The sequence below is a fragment of the Eufriesea mexicana genome, unplaced genomic scaffold (genome assembly GCF_001483705.2).
Source record: "Eufriesea mexicana isolate 0111107269 unplaced genomic scaffold, ASM148370v2 scaffold1223, whole genome shotgun sequence".
Taxonomy (NCBI): Eukaryota; Metazoa; Arthropoda; class Insecta; order Hymenoptera; family Apidae; genus Eufriesea; species Eufriesea mexicana.
This window is the reverse complement of record NW_016909336.1, coordinates 134484-153010: the sequence shown is the minus strand read 5'-3', so window position 1 is coordinate 153010 and position 18527 is coordinate 134484. Positions and strand designations below refer to the sequence as shown.

The window sequence follows — 18527 nt, the reverse complement described above, 5'->3', positions numbered from 1 at the left end:
ACACTTATTTCTAATAACAAATTGGTCACAACGTAAATTTATAATACAAGTGGAAAAATTACTAAATTATAGGCTACTACTAGTATATATAACGTATTTGCGTGAAAATGTATCTTTAATTAGCAAAAGGGTAATAAATTACTACATTTATTGTTAATAACAAATATTTTGCAACCTATATTAACGATAAAAGTAAAAAAAGTTAATATATTATTAGCTACTGCTTAAAGAAACAACGTATTTGTGTTAAAATGTATTCGTAACTTACAAAAAGTTAATAAATTAACAAATTTATTGTTAACAGCAAATTAAAATGGTTAATAACAAATAGTTTGCAACGTATATTAACGATAAAAATCAAAAAAGTTAATAAATTATTAGCTACTACTTAAACAAGCAACGTATTTGTATTAAAATGTATTCGTAACTTACAAAGAGCTAATAAATTAATAAATTTATTGTCAATAGCAAATTAAAATTGTTGTTAACAAATAGTTTGTAACGTATATTAACGATAAAAGTCAAAAAAGTTAATAAATTATTAGTTATTACAGCGGAAATGTAACTTTTAAAGGAATCGGTAAAGTTCGGAAATTTTCGCCGATCTTCGGCCGGCCGCCGCTATATAAGGGGCCCGCGTGCAGGCTCGAGCCAGTTGTCGCTTGGACTTCGGAAGGACCGCGTTAATATTCTTTCTTTTTGTTTCAGGTTTTAATTATTTCTTCTTTCAGATTCTATTTCTTTCATTCTAGATTTCATTGTTTGTGCATTCAAGTGTTTTGTACACTATGCGAATGCTTCGTCGTTGGTTTATTTGTATATCATCGTTGGCTAGATCAATGGCTACTCAGTGACCATTGTCCACTCTCTTGAATAATTTAATAATAATTCCTTCTTTCAGGTACTAATTATTTTTTCTTTCAGGTTTTAATTATCTTTCTTCTTTCAGATATTATTTCTTTCATTCTAGTTTTCATTGTTTATGCATTCGAGTATTTCGTACAATATTCGAATGCTTCGTCGTTGGTTTATTTGTATTGTATATCATCGTTGGCTAGATCAATGGCTATTCAGTGGCCATTGTCCACTCTCTTAAATAATTTAACAATAATTTCTTCTTGCAGATTTTATTTTTTTCATTCTATGTGTCTTTGTTTCAGCATTCGAGTATTTCGTATAATATTCGAATGCTTCGTCGTTGGTTTACTTATGTCTCATCGTTGGCTAAATCTTTCCTTTCACAAATTTTACGACTTCCGTTCGATTTGTTTTCGTTAGAGCGTTCGAGTATTTCGTATAATACTCGAGCGCTTCCTCGTTGGTATGTTTATATCTCACCGTTGGAATGTTTCTGTCTCGTAGTTATGTTGCTCAGGTCTCGTCGTTGGCTTGCTCGTTCCATTTGGTTATTATCCTTGATGGTTTCCTCGTACTAATCCCTTTCCTTTCAGCTACATATTAACAATAATATATTCTGTTTTAGCTTTTAGGTTTCTCAAGATTCTGTTTGCGACACATCAATGAACGATGCGTGCGTTTACTTTTAAGTAATCATAAGATAGATCCATAGACTAAGTATCATGTGCGCGCTATCTGTACAAAGGTAAGCTACCTAACTTGGAGCGAAATTTATAAATTCTCTATCATTTTCTTATCCCCCTCGTTTAGCAAATAGAACATAATTGTTCTCGCGATAATCGCGATCGTTCGTAAGTACCGACTAGCCTACGCGACGTGCTCTCGTGTACTCGATAAGTACATGCTTCGTAAGTCATCCTCACGACTCGTCTCCGACACTCATTTCCAGTCACTGTCAATCTCGTCATGCATCGGGTTCCAGGGTGACCCCCTCGGATCAGTGCGTCTTCTGACCTCGACGGGGCGGTCCGCTGCCTAAGTCGTACGCGACTGGGGCTCGGGCACATGCTGGCTGACGGACTAGTACCATCTACGGTTAGACCACAGGGATGATTAAGTTCTACCCCGTGTGGCTGGGATGCGAAGTGTCTGTCTTGGCCGGCAACCGCCCAGCAGGGCCCTCGCGTTGACACTAGAAGTTTCATTGGTTCAGGGACTATCCTTGGTCCACGTGTAAGTCTTGGCGAGTGCGACAGTGACTGGAATTGAGCTAGGCCCGATCGGGAGGGTGCCGAGGTATGAAGTTATCTCTGTACACGGGAGTACATCGCCTAGGCTAGTCGGTCTTTCGAATAATCGCGAACTCGTTCGGGCGCGTCGCGATTTTCTATTAGCTCGCGTGTTTGATATTTCATTCCCTATTTTTATGGGAACTTGAAAATATCTTAGCGTTGCGACAGTAGAGTTTCAGTATACCGAATCGAAGCTCCCTTTGTAAGACACGAAATAAAATAAAGTGTCAGTAAATTCATTTTAACCTAATTCGCTCCAAGTTAGATTAGGGTATCTTTGATACGGATAGTACCAGTAGGCTGCGCCACTAGGGCGCATGTCGGGTCTCGATGCGTAGACACCTCCTCGTGGTGAGACCTGGTAATTGGCATCGTTTTCCACAGAATAATGTTTGGAAAACGATACCAAGCTGAGAGCTACGCACAAAGTTTAAGATATTTCCTATCTCTTGTAAATTTTCAATGTTCTCTTTGAACTTAGAAAATACAGAGTGGGCAATGTCTATCAAAGTTATATGTATATGAAGAGGAATTAAGCCAAGTAACGAAAGGAATGCACATAAGGGAAGGTAAGTAAGTAAGGTAAGTGTAAGGTAAGTATGAGGTAAGTAAAATAATTAAAATGTACTGCAAAGCATAAAAAGAATTGTCCAAGGAATTCTTGGAAATGACGTCATTTCTTAGAATCGAACCACGAGCGACCTCCTATCATATCATGTTATCCTGATACAAAGTCGTGAAAATGACCAAAAAATCTTCGTCGAGGCTGCAAAAGTATTCTCCGAAGAATTCTTGGAAATGACGTCATTTCTTAGAATCGAACCACGAGCGACCTCCTATCATATCATGTTATCCTGATACAAAGTCGTGAAAATGACCAAAAAATCTTCGTCGAGGCTGCAAAAGTATTCTCCGAAGAATTCTTGGAAATGACGTCATTTCTTAGAATCGAACCACGAGCGACCTCCTATCATATCATGTTATCCTGATACAAAGTCGTGAAAATGACCAAAAATTTTTCGTCGAGGCTGCAAAAGTATTCTGTGAAGAATTCTTGGAAATTACGTAATTTCTTGGAATCGATCCACGAGCGACCTCCTATCATATCATGTTATCCTGATACAAAGTCGTGAAAATGACCAAAAATTTTTCGTCAAGGCTGCAAAAGTATTCTGTGAAGAATTCTTGGAAATTACGTCATTTCTTGGAATCGATCCACGAGCGACCTCCTATCATATCATGTTATCCTGATACAAAGTCGTGAAAATGACCAAAAATTTTTCGTCAAGGCTGCAAAAGTATTCTGTGAAGAATTCTTGGAAATTACGTCATTTCTTGGAATCGATCCACGAGCGACCTCCTATCATATCATGTTATCCTGATACAAAGTCGTGAAAATGACCAAAAATTTTTCGTCAAGGCTACAAAAGTATTCTGTGAAGAATTCTTGGAAATGACGTCATTTCTTGGAATCGATCCACGAGCGACCTCCCGTCATATTATGTTATCCTGATTTTGAACAAGAAACTTGTGTTACAGATTCTAATATAAAATTCTAGAAGTGACAGTTAGCGCCATCTATGATTTTGGACTGGAAGCTTGTGTTACAGTCCAAAATCACAGATGGCGCTGACCGACATTTCTAGAATTTTATATTAGGGACTGTAACACAAACTTCCAGTGCTAAATCATAGATGGCGCCGACCGATGTAATTTGAATTTGCATTGGAAAATTAATAAATTACTCGATTTCTGCGAATAATTTATGAACTTTTATAATTGCATCGTAAAGGCACGTCCTTTACGAACTTTTTAATATAACTTTGGATATTAATTTTATCCTAATTAATTAATTACGAATAATTATTCCTCGGACCGTTCGAACTGATACCGAAAATACTATTGAATTTTCATTAATTCCTCTTTCCTATGCAATTAATTTATAAATTACATGCACTCATTATAAAAACAATATCCTTGGGAATGTTCTCATATAATTTTTATTCGTATTTCATTTCTAGTTTCATTTATAATTAATTATTTTAACAGACATACGTGCCAATCGTTGTTGTCAAATCCCATACGCCAACAAGCAATTAATAGTAAATTAATTAGCATCAATTTACGTGCAGAAATTGCTTAAGAATGTTGCCCAAAGATCCAGCTTTGCGATGTAGCTATAAAAGTTCATAAATTAATCGCAGAAATTGTGTAATTTGTTAATTTTCTACTGTCGAAGCATCTGTCCTTTTCTAACCACGTTCTGTCTTTATCTTCCACGCGACGAGGTTTAGACGATCTCTTTGCGCATTCTGTATTCCTGTTCCTTTCCTGAGCTTCTGGTCCAAAATCATGGCGTTGGCCACTGTCGCTTGATTTTTCATTCGGCAGTAAAAGAATTTACAATTTACCCAATTTCTGCCACTAAACTATGAACTTTTATAACTGCATAGCAAAGCTGGCGTTAGGAATTAGGAATACATAACATGAGAGGAGGTCGATCGTCGACTGAATTCCAAGAAATGACGTTTATATCACCATTGGGTTCTTAATAATTATTTTTTTTTTAGATCTAATTTATTATTATTCCAGATTTTAATATTTTTTTCTTTTCAAGATTTAATTATTCTTATCTTTTCAGGTTTTAATAAGGTAATAAGTAACCTTATTATTAGCAAATAAAACTATCTGTATTCATAAATAATTCGTAAATAAAATGGTGGATCATTAGAACCACAGCCCTTCAATGGCGGAAGTACCATTGATTAATCAAATAGAGGATTAAAAAGAAGAATTAATTTCAATATTGAGATTGCTAAAAGCAGTTAAATATATGTTTCCAATGATTATAAAAGCGAATTGCATGAATTACGAATAGTTTTAACATTTAAATTGATTTAATAGTTTCAAAGTTAAAAGTGAGGTTAAGTATCAGTACCTTGCGAAACTGTGGATATTATGATTACTAAATTAATCGCAGACGTAGTTGCATAATAGTAGCAAATGTAAATGACTGGTTTCTATGGAAGACACAGGTTTCACTGACATGAATTCATCATACTTCGATTCGAACCGACAGTAATTAATCACGTCGAGTTAAATGCTCTAGGTTCTTGCTGCGTTACAGAGACTGCGGTTTCTAAATTAATTTCAGTTACAGTTGCATAATGGTAGCAAATACAAATGATATGTTCCACAGATGATACGCGTTTCATTGACATAAATTAATTGTACGTCGATTTGATTAGGTGCTAACTATAATCTCGCTGCATCCGAACGCTCCTTGTGCTTTCTAAACTTTACAGATTATGGTTTCTAAATTAACATCCATTAACACTATGTAATAACAGCAGATATATATGTCAAGCATCTATAGAGGTCTCAGACTTTATTAACACGAATTAATTACTCCTTGGTTTCATTAAATGATACCTAAAATCATATCTGACAGCATTTTCTGTATTTCTCCTAAATTTTAGAAGCTGTATCTAAATTAATTCCAGATACAATTGCACGATATAGTTAAAACAAATGGCGAATTCCTATAGAAAACACAGGCTTCATCAATGTCAATTAATTATTTCTCGAACTGATCAACATTTTGACAACCACGCACATTTTATATAGTACACTCAGAGAGCCACAATAAAACTTCCATTACTTTTAGGATATAATGATGCATTATCGACCAATATGCCAAGAAAAAGAAGAAAATGATGCAAATTATTAATATTTCCTATTCAAAATTCTCTATCCATTCAAGTTGTCTAAATTCTCAAAAAATGGTTACAATAAAACAAATATAAATTTAAAAAATTAGTATCGTCAGGCACCATCACCATGGTGACCACCATGGCCTTACTGTTGAGGCAACCATCGGTCACTGGTGACCACCATGACTGTCAACGTGTTAAATGCAACCTAAATAATGTCAAACCAAATGCTCCTCGTCTTTGCCAAACTTCAGAGACCATAGTTCCCAAATTAATCTCAGATAGCATAACAGTAGCAAACGAATGCCAAGTTCCTGCAGAAGACACCGGTCTAGTTGACGCGAATTAATTATCCTTCGACTCGATTAGGTGTCAACGACGACCACGTTCCACCCAGGGGTCCAAACGATCGGTTACACTTGTGAATGAAAAATATTTCAACAACTCTCGCGCGAAGACCGTCCCCGGCATCAAATTCTTGCGTCACGTGTTGCAAAAGATTTTGAAAGGCGCGCTAAATAATTGCGCATCGTCTTATGTGGAGCACGATTCCATTCGCGAATATAATTGAACGTTGCGAAACCGCGTGTTCGCCTAATTACCTCGTCGAACAGTTTCCTCGCGGTAAAAACGGGCCTGAAGAGGACTCAGGTTGCGAACGGGGACCTGAATCGGGGGAGTCCCTAGGCTGGAGAGTATTAAACCACTCGCGCCATAAGCCACGGAGAACATCGCGTTCACTCGCGCTTTTCATTCACAATAAATTTCACACTTGCTCAGCATGACTATCGAATCGCAGCGAGAACGCGCACGCCTCCGTGCTGTCGTAATTTCCCCTCTCGCGCTATTCGGCGTCATGGCGTTTCGTTACGGAATCCGTTTCGACGGCCGCGAGTGACATCACTCTCGAGGATCTCGCGATGACAGCGTCTTGATAATACCACGGTAGATCCGAGCGAATTTCGTGGGCTGTCGTGCACGAGACTCATGGTCGTGGAACGGTTCTGGACATTAGGATTATGGCCGAAGCGTGGCAGCGAAATTTTGGCCCATTTCGCGGTGAATCATCGCGATCCGATCCGGGCCTTTCGTGTCAATTATCGTAATTCCGACGATGAACCGATTATACTTTGGCAAGAGTTTGCAAAATTTATCGCAGATCATACCTTCGTCTACATTTGCAACGGTGTTATTTATATGACCAAAGGGTGGAGTATACGAATGTTTCAAAGACTTTCTTTTTCAAAGGACTTAATTGGATTGACAGCTCTTAGGCTCGAAGGGTTAGGCACTCCTCGATCGTCAATGGTTTCAATTATTTTAAAAGGAGACTGCAAGTCCTTCGAGTCTTGACAGCCGATAGACACTTGACACGTCCCTGCATGTCAGTTATCGTATCTTTGGTAAAGCGATCGAATTCTACACAGAATTGATCAGAATTCTAAACCTAAACCAGCTCGGATACTTCGTCTAAATTTTCTTGAAATTTCTTAAATTCCTTCTAAATCACTCCTCGACCTGAATCCAAAAGCCAGTGTCTAACACAAGCTGAGAAAGGGGAACTTTCTCTGACAAGAATGAAGCAGCTCAGAGACGAGGTAAAAGGGGCCCAGAAATTAAGCTTAAGACTATGAATTCGCGGAAGACGAAGAGAAAGGGAGGTCGTATAGTCCACTTACCGGAGGAGGAATCTCTGGAGGGTCTGGAGGGTCTCGGGCCCAGAGGATGATGGCTCTGATAAGGCGGGGGCGTAGCGGCGCTGTCGGAGCCTATTCCGCTGCTGGCCGCGCTCCTCGTGCCACCTCTGTCAACCGTAGTACTACCGCCTACGATCGTTTGATTCAGGCAACGCCTGAACTCGATCCCGGCCAGATTGCCCCGGTGTCTGTGAACCGTATCGTAGTCCCGCGGCGGCAGCAGGATCGGGCCCACGTCGTTGTCCCCGGAGTTGCCTCTGCCTGAAAAGGAATAAGCCGCGGCTCGCGCTCATCCTCCTCGCGTACCAAGCTATACCTCAACCACGCTGTCTGCGCCGATATTCCTGCCCGTGTTTACGTTTATATCTTCCTCCTGCATCTCGCGTTTGAACTTGTATCCCCGTGCTTCGCCGCGGAGTTTACATCTTACGGGGTGCATTAGCACTTGCTGTTTCGTAATTTAACTCGCAGTTACAGTTGCAATCTGAACGCAACATCGCGACTGCACTCCGAATTCTTCTTAAAAGTTACGTAGTTGCGCATAAAAATGTTGGCTCAAGTACCCGCTGTTACCCTCCGAGATATCGTCCCGGTTTCAGTTTCATACTCTCGAGTATGCATAGTAAACGGTTGCGAGCGCAATTACACGCAGTTGCATCTGCTGCTGCGGATTTAATACATGCACTTGGCAGCCGCAAATTTGGATGTATCTGCGATTGTATTGATGCATCTGTAACTCCATTTTGTACCTGACACGATTAAGTATATACCTGGAGGCGGACATGTGCACTTTCAGATGCAAATGCAACTGCGTTTGTAAATGTGAACACTGTAATGTATGCGTAGTGTCGATAGTATAATATCGAGATGAAGCAAGTTCGCAGTCGGATTTTGGGTAGTGTAGGTTTAATAAAGAAAGTTGGGCCGAAAGAAATACTCACCCAGCTTGGCACGCAATTCAGCAGCCAGGGACTCGTATATCGTGGTGGTTTGCACGGAATCGTGTCTGAGCTCACCGCTGCCCTCTGATGACTCCGATTCCCTGGTGCTCCTACCATCGCTGCCTAAATTGCTACGAGCTCTGCCTTCGAGCGAGTTGACCCTGGCTAAATTGTCGGTGTGTGACGCCAGTGCTTTCAACTGACCGCCGAGTAATTCGGCTGTTTCGACCGAGTCGCATCTAAAGTCAAAAGAGATTCGAATCTATGCATGGGGACGATCTGTGCGTGGAAAGCTGACCTAAACGCTAATTCGGTTCGAATATCTAGCGAAGAGGTTGAGTAAACGGGGAACAAACGGTTCTCTGATTAAATTCAATCGCTCGACTGTCATAAAAATATTCCTAGAATTCCCTAGAATTCCGCGAATTCAAAATCTAAAAGATCTCGAGGGCCATGCTCATAATTGCGACTTACTGACTTAATCCTCCGTTTCCCATAGCTGAACAGCTGGCTTTTAATTTATAATCAGCCGTCATTGGGACCACGTTCGCCGCGATCGATGACCTTTATTATTTTCCATGAACTCAGCAAGAAATCGCGGCCAGCGAACGATCGCATGCCTCGAAACGCCGCGTTCCCGAATGAACCATTTACCTGGTTTCGATCGAAACCGCCGATTCATGAATTCAATGGCTACGTTGTATAACCCGCGGTTCCATTACGTGTCGGAAAATCATTGTGCCGGATTGAAGAGCGGCCGAGGATAGGTGAGACAGAGGAAGAAAAAGGAGACAGGAGGAGATACGCGAATAAACGCGCTCTTCACACGGGATGAAAATACGGTAATCTTGTTTTCAATGCCAAGGCTGTTCTCGTGCCGATCGGATTAGCATGTGCGAACGCTGACTTACGAACGTTATTAGCGACCCGTTAGAATCGTGCAAGTCGTTAATTAGCGAACCGAGCGCGTTTTACGACGCCTGAGATCTGGCCTACGGACGAAATGGCGGCGTATGACGGAGTCATCCTCTCCGCCATTGCATAAAAGTAGCAGGCGATCGCCTCGCTTGGATCTGCCTGCGTTCGTTCACCGAACCCGCTGACATCGGATTAGTCGGGCTAACGAGGCTACAGCCGGAAATTAACGCGTTTCGAACGATCCGAAAGAGACCAAGGGAATCGGTAACGCGGCCGTTTTCCGGATAATTATCAGTTAATTGGTACTAATGCGATCAGATTGTGCGAACCGGCTGCTCTACGCGGTTCCGTTTAATTAGAGATTCATGGTAATTTATGATAATACAGATCAAAGATCCCGACACCGGAGGAAGAAGTTGAAAAATTCTAGCCACCCAAGGTCACCAGGCGCCTCGCCGTATCGTCCTTCCGTTCCTCCCACCGCGCTGCTTTTATGATTCGTGGCCGGAGGCCGAGTAGAGGGCGCTACGAGGCGCCGGAGTAGGGGTAGCCGGCAGCGGCGGTGGGGGTGGCGACCTTGAGCGGCCAAAATCTTCGAGCGGGCTATGTGTCTTTAAGCTTCTGGTAACCTGTACGCGTGCACGTGGACGGGATTGTTGGTGGCCGGGTTTGGAAGCAGTAGTGTGGCGGCGACGACGTCCTCTCGTTGCACGGCCGCCAGTACAGCGTGTCCTGGCACTAAATGCTTCACGGCCGACCTCGTCGAGCCGCCTGGATGAACCGTCTGTATAATCTTCAGCCCCTTGTTGCTCACCTGGCAATCGTAAAACGTGCACGATCAGCTGGCCGACGCTTTAATAGCTGCCCCGTTTAACGGTGTTTTAACGCGCCCGCGCAGCCGCGACGATGAGTTACGCGGCCACGGAAACGTTCCATCGTTGCGTACTAAAATGCAAATCGACCGATGGCTATACGTATACGCGAGGATCGTGCTACTTCGACGGTTGTAACGCATCGGCGAACCGGGCTTTAATGAACGTTTACGTCGCCTCGATTTTCTGCCTTAAAAGGAGACGGTATGCGAAGAAAAAGCCGAGAGGTTGGATTCTTCTGCGCGAGTTACGGGCCTCCTCTACTTTCGGCAACTCTCATTTTACCTTTAACTTCTGCTGATTTAGGTGGTCCGTTCGTTCGTCCATACTTTTACGCCAGTTACAAGCCTCTTTCGCCACTGGTCGCTTTTAATTTACCTTTAACTCGGGCTCAACTCGACCATTAATTACTCGATTCTTTTACACGAATTTCGGGTCCTTTCTGTCTTTCGGAATTTTTACCGTAACCGTACCGTTGGTTCAGGGTAATCCATTGATCCTTAAATTCCTTTGCGGTAGTTACGAGCTGCTTTTATCCGTGGTAATGTTTATTTTAATTCCTTTGGTTCGTGTGGTATATTAGAATACTTTAAGAAATAGCTGCAGTTAAAAGCTATCGCTCTATGCACTGACAAATTTGACCTTTGTATCGGTATTCAGGTATGCAATTACTGACGCTACTGGTAGGATTGAATTTCAATAGTAGTCACTGATGCACCGATAGCCAGCAGTATTCGATAAGCATGGTTATCGCCGAAGAAGGAATGCTTTCCCCATAACAATACCATGTTCTCCATGTACGACTGAGCAAAAAACGCAATTTCCTTTTGGAAAGCAAATAATAACAGCGGAACGATGAAAGCGAGCACGGTATTGCAAGAAAAAAAATGGAACTTTCTCTATTTTACGATCACGCCTTTAGGAATGTGCGTACCAGCAAATCAATAATTATTGCTCGCCCTGGGCCATTGAAATTAACAGCATACCGTTTCATTAGCGGCCATGAAGATCCATTAAGCAATCGATAAGTATCGCGATGAGTAAATGATTTTCGACACTGCTAGATCGTAAATGCGATACAACATTGGACAATCTTCTATGAAAAACAACTATTCTATTCCTGCAGTCTCTGAGAATTTTAATTCGAAACTTAGAAAAGAAGAAGACACATGAGCCATAAATTTATAATTACAATTTCGCACCGAAAAATTTACGAAGCCAAAAATTCAGCAGAAATACTATTCTATAAATTAAAAGTACCTTTCCAAGATTATTTAAGATCATGAAATATTACATAAATCTCGAATTAACCCTATCACGCGTAAGCATTCTGAGCCAGGCTTAAGACGATTTTCCATTTAACTCACTAGCGCCACCGCGGTCCATATCTCCAATAAATCTAACGTAAATATCGTTGAATTATTTTCTTGCTACCCATGTTACATTATCGATAGAAACTTTTATGATATACAAACTAGAAGATTCTACGCGCATCAAGAATATACCATCTTCCAAGAACTATTTAAAACCCCAAACGACTGCATACGAAATAATTAAGACGATTTTCTATTTAACTCACTAGCGCCACCGCGGTCCATATCTTCAATAAATCTAACGTAAATATCATTGAATTATTTTCTTGCTGCCCATGTCACATTGTCAATACAAATTTTTATAATATACAGACTAGAAAATCCTATGTACATCAAAGATATACCATCTTCTAAGAATTATTTAAAGCCCCAAGAAACTGCGTACGAACTAAAAATTCGACTTCCTCGAGGACCCCTACCTACACATCGAACAGGTACACCTGTACTCGCAAGGTAGTTGCAAAATCCAGTCCTCAAACGTTTTACCAGATGCACGAACAATAATCAGGCCTGTCCTCGCGTGTGCGACATCGCCGAAATCGGCGAAGGGGAGAAACTGACGAGCAATTTTCGTTCGCCGCGAAGACTGTTCATTAAAGCTGTCGCGAAAATTCGGCGCGCTAAAATATTCTCAAGGCAAGCGGTCTCTCGCAACGGGCCGGCAATTACACTTGCACAACAATTAGGCGGGCCTCGAGGGATTTCGTAATAATTTTCTGTTTTTTTCTCCCCCCTCCGCGGTCCCCCCGGCGGCTTTTATTTTCCTCCGTCCCGTCGGACAGCGCATGCCCGCGGCGAATTAACGCGCCGCCTAAATCTACGCGGAAAGACGTCCATCAAGATCGAACGCGCCGATATGGAGAACGCCTTTGTTTTCCAGGCGATAAAGCTTCGAGAAGCTTGGTGGTTCCTAAACGCGTGATAAACGCTGAATGATAGTTCCCTGAACGTGAGATACATTTTTTCACGACGCCGTTGAATAGCCGCAATCTTCCTACAGAGTCTTTGTCAGGATTTACGAGTTCCATCATGGTCGGCCATTTTTCTTCTTCGAGAGATAACCTCTTTATTAACTTCTCCAAACTTCTCGAAATTTTTGCAGGATTTTAAAGCAGTTCTGGATATTGTCGTTTAATACAGTGGATAGGTTATGTTTTACTGGGATAATGTCTCACAATCGGAACAACTACATATTTACTATAAACTATACTTTCTTTATAAGAAATAACTATACTCAGAATAACTAAACTGTGCTTTCTTTGAGGTAGCTTGGAAGAAAGTGTCTTCTACCGTTAGGTTTTATTTGAATAGCCAAAGAAATGCTAGATGTCGCTAGAAGCGTCTAGCAACATGGGGCGGGAGATTAGAACTCTCCAATAGATATTTTTGGTAATCGAAAAATATTAAGAAGCTAATCGTACTTATTTCATGGAACCGAATGAAGAGAAATCTAGTGTAGTATCAATAACGTGGCGATTTTTAAAATGAACGTGCAACCCTCTCGGGGAAATTTCAATTGACATGCAACGGGAATGTCGAGCAACATGGCAGCTTAACGGTCGAGGGACAATTTCGGTGTCATCCATTTATTTTCTCTTTCCCATATTGAACGCACCGGATGTATTAGCGGCGTGCCCGTTTCTGCTAACATTCGGGTCAACGAATCTTTTATTGCGCTTATCTAATTAACCTTGCTCCGCGAGGCCCCTTATTAATACGTATTTAATTGCATCTTTGACCCTGAGAGGCGGCTCGAAAAGTCTCGCGTAGTTACTCGCGTATTTATTTATAATTAATTTCACGGAAACAAAGAAGACAGAAGGGGGGAGCGCGGATCGCTGAAAAGGTTCAACGAAAGTTCACCCGATGATGCTCAGTGGAGGAAGGAGTCACTTGACATCGTTCCAGGAACTTTTCTAACTTTCTGATGCAACAATTGCTCGTGGCACGTTTTCGTAACAGCAGAATCTAGGTTTCGGGGGGATCTCGACGAAACTTTCTTAGGAGCAACACGAAACGAATTTTAAGGAGCCATACGACTAATCGTATCGCGTCTGTGTATAGTCGCGGATCAGATGGTGCGACAAAAATTCGAAGAATGTCACGAATAATCCGTCTGACCGCTTTTTTCCACTTTTCGTCTAGCCTGGGTGACCACAGGTTTGTTTATCGGACAAAGGAGCCACTCCTAAAATCGGATTTCTGCGACGAAGGAATCCAAGAGACCCGGATTACGACCACGGCTAAACCGGCAATCCCGTTCCACCCCCGAACTCCGTCGCCATCGCTATCCGAAACGAGATTCCCCGTAAAATTTAGCCATCAGACTGAGCATCGCGCGCTCCTTTGCATATCGCGAGTTGACACCATATGGTTGTTTTCGTGTGTTTAAAATCGCAGAAGGTTCAGGACGAGGCATTAATTCGCGGTCCAACCCCTCTTCCATGGTTTTGATTCACTCGGTGGCGAATTTCGTGGAAAAATACGAGCGTTCCCGAGGAAGCTGATAAACCGAAGGTGGCCGAGGCCTGGCGATCTCGGTATGTAGGCTGAGGTCATAAATTGGTGATTTTTATTCGACCTGCAGACTGCTTTCACTGGCACCCGATGAGACGCGTGCGCGCGAACGCGTTAAACAAAACGAAACGAAACGGAATGGAACGAAATGAAACGAAATGAAACGAAACGAAGAAGCGTGGCCAGGCCTCCCCTTTTCAGGTCCCGATAATTAATTCTCCTTTTCGCGATATTTTCGGCCACGAAACCGGATCTCCGAAATGGTACCGCTCACCTGCAGCGTGACCTTGAAAGGCTCCTGAAGCCGTTCTCGCTCGAGCAGGTAAGCTATGGCACCGGGCATCGCGTCCACCCCCTTGGCCTCCCTCGCGCCCAGGTACCAAACGTAGTACGAGCTCTTCTTGACATCCTTGCTGCTCCTCAGACGCAGGGCCATCACTCACTGTTCGCCGAAAGAAAAGATGCATCGTTCGTTAACTCTGTGGCTTTACGTCTTTTGAAAGTTCGGCGAGCTGGTTCTCCGATTGTTTGAAAGTTTGCGTCGCGAGTTCGGACGTTTCGGGATTTGGTAATTTAGAAAGTTGGAAATTTAGAATTTTGAAACTTTAGAGATGTAGAAAGTTGGACAATTGGAAATCTGCGGGTTTAGAAGTGTGGAAAGTCGGGAATTTGGAACTTTAATGCATTGGAAATATGAAAAATTGGGAATTTGGAATTTTGATGCTTTGGAAATATGAAAAATTGGGAATTTGAAATTTTGAAGCTTTAGAAATACGGAATGTTGAAAATTTGAAGTTTTGAAGCTTTGGAAATATGAAAAATTGGGAATTTTGAAGCTTTAGAAATATGGAGAGCTGAAAATTTGAAACTTTGAAGCTTTGGAAATATAAAAAATTGGGAGCTTAGAATTTTGAAGCTTTAGAAATACGGAAAACTGAAAATTTCAAACTTTGAAGTTTTGGAAATACGAGAAATTGGGAGCTTAGAATTTTAAAGCTTTAGAAATCTAAAAAGTTGGGAATTTGGAACTATAAGACTTCAAAAATATGAAAAATTGAAAACACAGACCTTCTTAAAAATCTTGGCAATTTAGAAATTCGAGTATTTCAAAATTGTGACATTAGAAATATGACGAATTAAGAATTGCAAAAATTAAAACCTTTTCACTGTCATAAATTGAGATTGAATATTTCAAGATCAAGATTTGAAGATACAAAAAGTCAGGGAGAATGAAAATTAGGTATCTGAGACTCTAAATTAAGCCTGGAGTGTAATTTGCAAAATTGACGATTTTGAAACTGTGGAATTTAGCGCATTCCAAACTATTTGGATGAAAAGTAGAGAGACTGGAGGTACTGGGCCCGTGAAAAGTATACCGTAACCTTATTAAACACAGCCTTCGACTGCACTTCGAGTAAACTCCGGGATTCTCGATAGCTGATCGAACGTATTGCTCAAGTATAGGCCGGAATCGAGACAGTACATTATCTTCCGTCGTAACACGGTAATTATTAAAATTCATACCATCGCGGACCTTTCTTATTGGACATGGCGTGTCCATAACGTTTCCCCGGCGCAAAAACGGCGATTTTCCACGAGGCAAGCTTGCAGCCGTGGCTGGCTGGCGAAGAACACGAACGGCTTGTCTGTTCATCCGCTTCCTCAATTACTTTCACGCTTAAACCCGTTTTCTACGTTAACCGTCTCGCGAAGAATCGGTTCCCACCGATCTGCATCGCGTCGATGCCGTATCTAAAGCGAAAATATCTCAGGAACCGGAACACGTACGCGTTCAGGATCAATGTCGACCTCGTACGATCGATTATCGATCGATTTTTCATCGATAACTCATTCGCCTCGATGCCTTTTACGTGCCCACTTAAGCACCGTTCCAGACCTCCAGCGCCATTGAAATTTTAAACAATCTATTAAAGAAATTAATTACCATCGATCATGGCATATTCCTTCAACGCCGCTCTCTATCCGATCTAACTTTCAGTATCTTCGCTCGACCGTACTCAATTAACCGATTAAACAAGCCTGAGTCAAATACAAATGGACGCCTTTGCGAAAGGAACGTGTAACACGCTTATCCTGCTTTCTACCACGAGTTCCGATTATTTCTCTCCACGAAATTGACAATTTTCACGAAATTTCTTCGCAAAGGCGATAACAAGCACGAAGGAACGAGCATCGAAGAACGGGTTGCCAGAACAGAACAGACTCTCGATTTTGGAAACGGTCGAACAAGAAACGCTCAATATGCACGCGGTCGAAGCATGCGAAACTGTACACGATACCGTCCGCTCTTACGGTATAGGTTTGTTCTCTTTATTTATGCATTACACGCGTTTCGAAATCTTATACGCTCGCATGTAGCCGTAAATATGTAATAGGCTCTCTTTACCTACGGACACAGCACCGTTTACGAGAAGACTTATGCTTCTTTTAACGATAAATCGCATTCGGTTATCAGCCTACCAACCATCGAACGTGTAATCCCTGATAAATAGTCCCGAAATGACTATATCGAATCACGTTACGATTACTATCATTCAGCCGATGTCAAGATCGAATAACCCGTGTCGTCGAGTTATTTTTCCAGCATTTCGTATGAACAACGCGAATGACGAATACGACACGTGTCGCGAATTATCTTTGCACCCAACGTGTTCGCGCTTCTGCATAAAGTTCGCGGTCGCGAATTTGCATGAGGAGCAAAAAGAAGAGGAATGATCAGAGTCATTTATTACTCGCTATCAGATGCTGGAAACGTCTCGATGAATGGAAATTACGATCGTTTAAACGTTACAAAACCGCGATTACTCGAACGTTTGGAATTAAGCGCGGCAATGTAAGAATTACAACTTTCGAATCTGCCGCTTTCATCACCGCGCCGGAAGTAGTTAAGTTCGAATTTCTTCGACCGGGCCGTGTGCCGTTTTAATCGATCATTTCATCTTTATCACCGTGTATTCGAGCTTTCGATAACGCTTGAGGTGAACGCCGATATCTCGAAAGAGATTCAACTGAGCGTAAAAAAGAAGTGTGCATCGACGTAGTCCTCTGCGAGCAATACGTTGGATCAACGCGAGAATTATCAGAGCGACAAGAATGACTGGTGAAAATTGGTAACATCGGCATAGTACACTTTCTAGGCGGGATACATTGGAAAAATTCGTTTCCCTTTTTTCGGTTTTTGGAAAAAAGGCGAAGCGAAAATGACGGTTGCAGGTGGGGTTTTTATCCACAGCGAGCAGAGGTAACAGGAAATTAAATTAAAAAAGAAATGGTGAAAGAAACTGACCGGCAGCGAAACGGGTCCGGGATGCTGAGAGCTCGCGGCGATTTTCGCAGGAATTAAGCAACGCAGCGCGGCAGAGAGTCAACGGGTCTTCGGAAGGCAGACGGCGGCGGTGGCGGCGGCGGTGGCGGCGGCGGCTGGTTTCGGTGAGCAGAGGAACAAGTTGTACGGTACGTACGGCCCACGTACGTGCTTGCAGCATGCACAACCGCGTCTATGTAGTACGTATATACGTGTACACAAATCCTGGCCGGGCACACCAGCTCGATGAAGCGGAGGAAGAAGAAGAAGAAGAAGAAGATGGAGGAGGAGGGAAAGAAGAAGAAGAAGAAGCTCGCCTCGGTCGATCTGACAGCTGCGCGACTCCAGTCCGACGCACTTTTCCACGCTCGCCAGCGTTTCTTTATATGCACACGTTGCGTTTCTCTGTTTACCGTGTACGCTCGCTGGCGAAGAAACCGGTGAAACGAAAGGCGAAACTAAACGAAACGGAACGGAAACGTAGTCCAGGCACGATGTCGAGGAAGCACGGATTGCCGAGTTGAAAAAAAATATGGTGGAGACGGAGAAAAATTCGAACGATCCTGTAAAGGCGTCGCTTGTTCGCAGAGTTCACTTGTCAACGACGCGGCGCGAGTGGATTCGCGCGTACCTAACCATCACGGGATACTGACTCCACGGCGGAGATCCTCCGCGAAGAACTCGAGTGAAACGCGGACGAAGGGAGAGTGAGCGAGTGAGAAAGGCCGAGCTACCACCCGAGCGGGCAGAAGCGAGATGGCCGACCGACTCGAGTCGAGGTTATGTCTGTCCTTTAGCGGGGCCCCTCTCGCTCGTTTCGAATGCCCGTTTCGACGGGTCTCGATCTTCTGCGCGCTCTCCTCTCTGTCTTTCTCCTCTCTCTTTCGGACGAACCGCCACACCTTGCCGAGATCGACTCGCGATCGCCGGTAACGCGTTCTCTGCCAGCAGCCTCGAACTAACCGGACGGTTTTCTGTCCTGAATTTTAGTCCCGGGGCCCCTCGAGAGACGGAGACAGAC

General features: G+C 42.6%; 1 protein-coding gene across 1 annotated transcript in view; it reads right to left on the bottom strand.

Moving 5' to 3' along the window:
• Positions 1-18131, bottom strand: part of LOC108547785 (uncharacterized) — a 30847-nt gene extending 12716 nt beyond the window's left edge. Inside the window, exons 1-5 of the mRNA XM_017900440.1 lie at positions 17489-18131; positions 14456-14623; positions 10049-10233; positions 8502-8740; positions 7543-7821 (exon numbers count right to left, since the gene is read on the bottom strand). Coding sequence (XP_017755929.1) covers positions 7543-7821; positions 8502-8740; positions 10049-10233; positions 14456-14617 — 865 coding nt within the window. The 5' untranslated portion in view covers positions 14618-14623; positions 17489-18131. The remainder of the gene's footprint in view (positions 1-7542; positions 7822-8501; positions 8741-10048; positions 10234-14455; positions 14624-17488) is intronic.
• Between the last annotated feature and the right edge of the window lie 396 nt (positions 18132-18527).